This window comes from Myotis brandtii, unplaced genomic scaffold (genome assembly GCF_000412655.1).
Source record: "Myotis brandtii unplaced genomic scaffold, ASM41265v1 scaffold236, whole genome shotgun sequence".
Taxonomy (NCBI): domain Eukaryota; kingdom Metazoa; phylum Chordata; class Mammalia; order Chiroptera; family Vespertilionidae; genus Myotis; species Myotis brandtii.
Genome location: NW_005358901.1, coordinates 1,104,807 through 1,112,552, shown reverse-complemented (window position 1 = coordinate 1,112,552; position 7,746 = coordinate 1,104,807). Strand labels below are relative to the sequence as shown.

Genomic DNA, 7,746 nt, shown 5'->3' with positions numbered 1-7,746 from the left:
ACCCCCCCGACCCCCCACCTCCTGGGGTTTCACAGACCCCCTCTCTGGCCCGGGAAAGGAACCCTGCCCGGGCCAGGGGGCTGGACCATGGATGTCCATTGAAGCTTGAGAGCTTCTGTCTGGGGCTGTGGAAGAACTCAGGCCAAACAGTGGAGAAGGGGCCCCCAGGGCCCAGCCCCCATCCCCTGGCCCTGTTCCTCTTCCCACCTCCCCCAGATGCTCCAGCTCCAACGGCTGTAGCCAAGGCTGTCGCAAGAAGCAACGTTCTCCTGACCAGGAGCAGGGTTCACGGGGGGCAACCAACGGATCCATCGCAGGGACAAGTGGGTGGGGGCATGGAGGACACCCGGAGCCAGGGCTGGAGTCCTGCTTATCCCTGGGCCTCCCTCTCCATATGTGGCCACAGGCAAACGAACCCCCATATCTCATCATTGAGGGTGATGGCCCTGCTTTCCCAGAGCCTGGCACACAGCAGGCGCTCAGTGCTCACCCTCATCCCTCCCTTCATCGGATACATGTCACCTGCCCTCCTACCTGCTTGGCAGGGTCCCCACCCCATTGTGTTAAATTTGCCACAGAGCATTTAGTAAGCACCTACTGTATACACAGTCCTGTTTCCAGTCCAGGGATGAGGGAGAGTGGAGGAAGCCATGTTTTGGGGGTGGGGAGTGGGGTGGGGGGGAGGCTGTGGCTCAGACAGGGAGACCCCATTTAATCAAAGTTGCATTTATTGAGCATCACCTGTATACTGTGTACACACATCTCATAGTGGTCAAGCCTCTGGGTTCCACTCTGGGTTCCTATCCTGCTTGGCCACTTGCCTTCTATATAACTTGAGGACACTGACTTAACCCACTGACTTAACCGTCTGTGCCCCAGTTTCCTTGTCTGTAGAAGGGAAGTTATAACAATAGACTCCATTGTATAGGATTATCCCAAGATGAAGTGAATGAACGTTGGCCAAGTTCTTAGATAAGAAAGTGATGTTAACCATTAACCACCTCCAGGCTGGGAGGCAAACTGCTAGGCTTCTCATTTGCAATCAGAGTCGTGGTAACACTGGCCACACCTGCGTAATGAGTAACGCGTCTTCCAAATAAGACACCTGCACTTTATAGACCCGAGTTACCCTGCAGGGAGGAAACAGTGATTCGAGTATCTCTCCCTCCCCTGGAGACTGGGTGCCTCTGAGCTGCAGGGACTGGCTCCCCCTGCCTGTGGCCCCGAGCAGCACAGACCCACACACCCCTGGGGGGGGGGGGGGGGGGGGGGACCCCTTGCTCCCTGAGGCCTCCCGATTTGCATGCCTGACCATCCTGCTTGTTATTCTCATGGGCTCCTCATTTCCTGAATCCTCCCCAGGGTCCCCGACCCCTGATCCTCAGCTCCCAGTGTTGGGTTTGATCTTTGTGGTGCAGAGCTTCCCTGAGCCATCATCTTTCACACACGAGCCCACAAAACTAGCAAACATCTCTTGTTGGATTTTTGTGGGCCTTTCTGTTCCCTACATTCCCTCTAGCACAGGGGTCCTCAAACTTTTTAAACAGGGGGCCAGTTCACTGTCCCTCAGACCGTTGGAGGGCCGGACTATAGTTTAAAAAAAAACTATGAACAAATTCCTATGCTACCAAATCCCTGTAATACCCAGAAACTTTTCTTAGACCCAGGTGGATGTCAGATGACCATACAAGGTCTAAGGCAGTGGTTCTCAATGTTCCTAATGCTGCGACCCTTTAATACAGTTCCTCATGTTGTGGTGACCCCCAATTTCATTGTTACAAATTGAACATAATTAAAGCATAGTGATTAATCACAAAACAATATGTAATTATATATGTGTTTTCTGATGGTCTTAGGCGACCCCTGTGAAAGGGTCGTTCGAACCCCAAAGGGGTCACGACCCACAGGTTGAGAACCGCTGCTCTAGCAAACCTCTTTCACCCCCAGGGCTGTGGGGTTTTATAGAAACCACTTCCCTGCCTTGAGCCCCTGGGAAGTGCAGGGAACCCCCAGCACCCCCTGCCGCTCAGCGTACATTTCCCAGGATTCAGCTATGTCCCCCGTCTTAGCACATATGTGCTCCGGGCGCTGCTGCCATAGACCAGTCCTCCAGTCCTCGCACTTACCCTGGGCTAAGGTGTAACAGAGTTGCAGAAGGGGCAGGCCCGGAGTTCTCACTCTTATTGAATTGTATGCTGACACCAGGTGGTGGGAGAAGAAATCAATAAGGAAAGAGCTTCCTTCCTGGTCCCGTTTGTCCTGTGAGCAGGTTGGCCCTCTCTCTGAGCCTCATTCCCATGGCTACTCGCCTGCTGGCCAATGATCTCTACCTCTTCCTGGCCTCAGGGCTGGTCTCTAGCCCCCCACCCCCCCTCATTCATGTCTGTGGCCCTGCATGCTCCAGCCCCACCACATGCCTGAACTCCCCTTCCCCAGCCCCTTGGCCGTCTGTCTCCATTCCAGCCACACCGAACCCTTCCTGTTCCTCTGCACTCAATGAGCCTCCCGGGGGGCGGGGGGTGCTTTTCTCTTCGTGCTCCTGCTCGGGCACAGCTGCCTTCTCCAGGAAGCCTCCCTAACAGCCATTCTGCCGGCCCCCGGCTGAGTCAGGAGCCCCACAGGCCTGGGCACTCCATGTTATTATTATTTTTTAAATACATCTGTATTGACTTCTGAGAGGAAGGGAGAGGGAGAGAGACATAGAAACATCCATGATGAGAGAGAATCATTAATTGGCTGCCTCCTGCACGCCCCCGCCCCCCGCCCCCGGGGATCGAGCCCGCAACCTGGGCATGTGCCCTGACCGGAAGGGAGTGGAACCATGTCCTCATGGTTCCTAGGTGACGCTCAGCCACTGAGCCTCGTCGGCTGGGCAGCACTCGTGTTATGACAGCCCGGTCCTCCTGCAGCCCCCGAGCTGGAGACACAGAGCCCACACTATGGAGAAGCAGGCATAGATGCCCAGGGACAGATGGATGGACAGACGTGTCCGTTCTGGGAAATGTCTGCGGTGGCTCCCTCTTCCAGATGAGGAAACGGAGACGCAGAGATGGGCAGCGGCTTGTCCGGGGCCGCACTGGTGGGGCTGAATTAGAACCCGTCTATGGGCGCTGGGGGAGGGGACCCACTGTGACCCGGGCCCCACACTGGCTTCGAGGCTTCTGCTCCAAACCCCCATCCAAAGCCTGGGGTCTGGAGATTTGGATGCCGGGGACCGTGGGCCACTCTCCCCACATGGGAAGGACAGACAGGAGCCAGAGGAGGGTTTCAGTTTTTATTGACGTCACCGTGAGGCTGGGCACCGGCTCCCTTCCCCCCATTAGGGCTTGTTCTCTGGCCTCAGCCCATGGGGGGACCCGGGGGAAGGGGCTCAGGAGCTGCCCTCACCCCCCACACTTCTCAGCACAGACTGAATCCAGTCCACATAGAGGGCAACTCGAGCATAGAAGTCCGGGTACTGGCGGTTGGCACACTCCCGAACGAGGAAGGAGTCCACAGCCTGGAGGACGCCGTCGCAGATCAAGGGGCCGCCAGAGTCCCCCTGGGAAGGGCGGGAACAGGCTGGTCAGTCACCCAGGATGTGGCCGCGTCGGGCAAAGTGTAGCTGGTGGCAGCCTAATGCCATTTAGCCGTAACGTGTTTCCAGTGCAGAATTCTCTTTAAGGCACGTGGGCGACAGAGGGAGATGGGCCACTCAGGAGGGGGGTGGGCATTTACGGCCCCTGCTATATCCCTGGACCCCTGGAGTGAGCTGGGTGGCTCCGAGAGGGGGCCCTGGAGTGGGAGGATTCCTAGACCCACCGAGGCCACCGGGTGCGACATGAGCACCCCTGGGTGCCTGTGGGAGCCAAAGCTGTTCTCCATCCCTTGCTGAGCCCTCACGATGGGTGCGCCCCTCTTCCCGACAGGAGACCAAGGCACAGCCTGCAGCTGCTCGGTGGGGAGGAGGTGGGTTTGAACTGCTGCCACCCCCGCCCTCCCTCCTGTGGGCAGCTCCTGGAGCCCTCTCTGCCATCCAAAGAGGCCCAGGGCACTGGCAGCCGGGCAGGTACGTACAAAGCAGATGCCAGCTTTGCGCCGGGGAACGAAGGTGCACACATTCTCTGGCCGACACAGGAAGGTGACCACGGTGACGTTCAGCTCCTGAAGGACGTGGGGCAATGGTTCCATGGTGCCCAGGCGGCCCCAGCCCATGGCCAGGCACTGGGTGCCGTGGGGCAGCAGCTGGTCCTGCTCCGGGAGCTGTGCCACTGCGACCTGGGCGGTGAGGTTGGCAGGGTGGTCCAGCTGGGGCAGTGAGAGAAGGTGGGCAGTGAGATCCTGTCTCCAGGCCCCGTAGCCACCCCCTCTCACATCCACTCACGTCCTGACCACCCCAAAGTGCCTCCTCGGGGCCCCCTCCCACTCATTCTCAGGTTCTACCTCAGGGTCACCTCCTCCAGGGAGCCTGTTCTGATTGATCCTCCAAACCCCACCAGGGCTGTTTTACATTCTCTGACACCATGGGCCTCCCTTTTGCAGCATTTGTCACTGTGGTTTTCATCCACTCACAAAGCGCTCATTGAGTGCCAACTGTATGCTTAGTCCTCCACTAAACCCTCAGGGAGCTGACCTTTCAGGGAGTGGGAGAGGTCAGGAGAATGACAGATGCATTGTCGAGGGAAATGGCGAGATGGTGAACCGTGCATCAGGGGAGGGGTGGCTGTCTTTGCACTAGGGTGAGGGGAGCTCTCGCTGAGAAGGTGAGGTTGGCGCTGAGGTGGGGGGTGAGGATGTTGGGAGGATGGGTGCCGGGCAAGGGGCACGGCCAGGTTAAAGGCAGGTGGGGCAGCCATTTGTGGGGCTATTGTCTGAATGGCCCTCTCCTTACCAGGCCTATTGTGTACCAGGCTATGTCCCAGCACCGGCAGGGACCTGGCATACAGTAGGTGCTCAGTACGTGTTTGCTAAAGGTGACTGAAGGGGTAATTACCGGCCCTGCGGGCTCCGCCCACCCACCTGCAGTAGGAGAATGTCATTGTGCTTCAGCTCTGGGTCATAGTTGTTGGAAAACTGGCGAGTGACGGAGAACTTCTGTTGGCTGGGCTCGGCGTTCCGCAGGTTGTGGGCCCCGAGCACCACCCTCACCAGGGCCATGGGCCTGAGAGGTCAGGGTGCTTATTGTTTGCTCCCCCCATCCACCCATTTCCTTACCCCATGGGCACCCTGAGCACCAGATGCAGCTCCCTCAGTTACAGCCTCCCTCAGACCCAGGGCTGGGCCACCTCCTCCCTCAGACCCAGGGCTGGGCCACCTCCTCCTTCAGACCCAGGGCAGGGCCACCTCCTCCCTCAGACCCAGGGCAGGGCCACCTCCCCCATCAGACCCAGGGCTGGGCCACCTCCCCCATCAGACCCAGTACTGGGCCTCCCCCATCAGACCCAGGGCAGGGTCACCTCCCCCATCAGACCCATGGCAGGGCCACCTCCTCCCTCAGACCCAGGGCTGGGACACCTCCCCCATCGGACCCAAGGCAGGGCCACCTGGGCACTCACATGTTCGCCAGGCAGTGAGCAGCGGTCAGCACGAAACTCGGGTGGATCAAGGTGCCTCCACAGAAGTGGGCATTCAGCATCTGCAGTGACGCCATGTAGGGCCGAGAGTGGGGCTGAGCTGCCCGCCCGCCCACAATCTCCGAAGCCCATGCTGCACCTGAGAACGAGGGGCATCGGCGGCTGTCACTCTCCCTGCTGCGTGCGTCCCCACCCACCTCCCTGGGAGGGAAGCACTGGGCCGACACCGAGTCCCATGTCCCAGAGCTCCCCCCTCCCCTGGAGGCATTCATTCCAGGCAGCAAATGGGTCCTGCCCTGGCCCTGCCTCAGTCTCCCCATCTGTGTGGTGAGGGTGCTGGACTGGCTGTTGTGGGTGGATATTCCCCAGAATCAGCAAGGCCTGGGCAGATGAATGGACAACATGTGGCCCCACTCACCGCCCAGCAGCGTGGCCAGCAAGACAAGGGCCAGGGCAGGCTGGGAGGGTCGGTGGCTCTGAGTCATGGTTGGGTGGGGGCTCCCTTGCCTCCCCAACCCCTCTTATAGCCCGAGACCTGGAGGCCGTTGGGGTTGCCCCACACCTAGACTGGGTGTCCTTACTTCCTCCTTTCAACCTGGGGCCGCAGGGAGTTGGGGAACAAACCACACTCCAGGGGGACAGGGAGCATCTGGCTCAGGGTTCCAACTCCCCTGCGAGTGTGAGAAACTATCTCCTGCCCACCCCATGCCGGGGTCCCATGGACAAGGGCCAGCAGGGCACAGGCTCAGAGGGGCACACACACCGCTCTCCGTGCCTCCCCCACAGGCCCCTTTGGCCTGAGAGGACTGTGGTCAGCATGTCCAGGTGCTGGTGTGAGCCCCACTCCTGGGGACAGGAAAGCATAGGAAACAGTGGTGGGGCCACAGAGCCATGCGCCCTCCTGGGACGCAGAAGGGTTCACTGTTCCCTCTAAGGCAGAGTTCTTCCCCAGGTGGTTGTTGCCCCAGGGGACACTGTCTGGGGACATTGTGAAGGTCAGCAGGACTGATGGAGATGCCCCTGGTATGGAGTATGTGGGGCCAGGGACCATTCTCAACCCCCCATAATGCCCAGACAGCTCCCCAGAGGTGATCTGCTCCCCCTCCCCCCGTGTAAATAGTGGAGAAACCCTAGTTAATTATTTGGGAACATTTTAAAAAAAATATATATTTTACTGATTTTTTACAGAGAGGAAGGGAGAGTGTTAGAAACATTGATGAGAGAGAAACATCCATCAGCTGCCTCCTGCACGCCCCCTACTGGGGATGTGCCCGCAACCAAGGTACATGCCCTTGACCGGAATTGAACCCGGGACCCTTCAGTCCGCAGGCCGATGCTCTGTCCACTGAGCCAAACCAGTCAGGGCTATTTGGGAACATTTTGATTTCACTCCCTGCTCACAGTAGACTCCAGAATAAATCATGATGTTCAGACGATGTAAACCAGGGTGACCCTCGCATCTGTGAGTCACCTCCCCCTACCTCCCACTCAGGCTGCATATTTATGTGTGGGCAGCCTCCCAGGACCGCAGTGGTCAGATGGTTACTAAACAGCAGAGTCTCCTGGGGTCCCGGAATCCCCTGACCCAGGGTTAAAGGAACAAGGCGCTGACATTGCTACAATGTGGATGAACCCTGAAAACACGTGCTCATGAGAGAAGCCAGACACAGAAGGACAGATTCTGTGTGATTCCGTTTATGTGAAATGTCCAGGAACAGGCTGATCCAGAGACAGGAAGTGGGTTGGTGGTTGTCAGGGGCTGGGGGAGGGAGATGGGAAGTGGCTGCATATGGGGAGGGGGGAGTTCTTTTCGGGGTGAAGGAATGTTCTGGGACTAGAGAGAGGTGGTAGTTACACAATATTGTGAATGCATCAACTATCACTGAATTGTTAAATGGGCGAGTCCTATGGTTTATAAAGTATATTTCAATAAACCTTCAACAACAACAAAATGAAACACACACACAAACCTGCTAGATAACTCATCCACCAAGGGGGGGCCTCCCTGGGGGGTCTCGGGGTGCCCTTCTCCAAGCGCTCTGTTCCGGGTGCACACACACCAAGGCTTGGGGGACAGGCAGGTGGGTGCGGGGGGTGGGGGCTGCCTGGAGGCCTAGGGCATGGGGTGTGGGAAAGCTCCCAGGGCAGAAGCTGGGGGCTGTGGAGAGCCTGGCGGGGGGGTGCAATGGGAATG

General features: G+C 58.3%; 1 protein-coding gene across 1 annotated transcript; it reads right to left on the bottom strand.

Annotated features, from left to right (window-relative positions):
• Positions 1 to 3,260: 3,260 nt before the first annotated feature.
• Positions 3,261 to 6,042, bottom strand: PRTN3 (proteinase 3). The gene is made up of 5 exons (XM_014540097.1): positions 5,971 to 6,042; positions 5,535 to 5,691; positions 4,999 to 5,140; positions 4,057 to 4,287; positions 3,261 to 3,541 (listed from the first exon to the last, which is right to left on the bottom strand). Exons 1-5 carry the CDS (start codon positions 6,035 to 6,037, stop codon positions 3,371 to 3,373), a joined length of 768 nt encoding a protein of 255 aa, XP_014395583.1. The 5' UTR covers positions 6,038 to 6,042; the 3' UTR covers positions 3,261 to 3,370.
• Between the last annotated feature and the right edge of the window lie 1,704 nt (positions 6,043 to 7,746).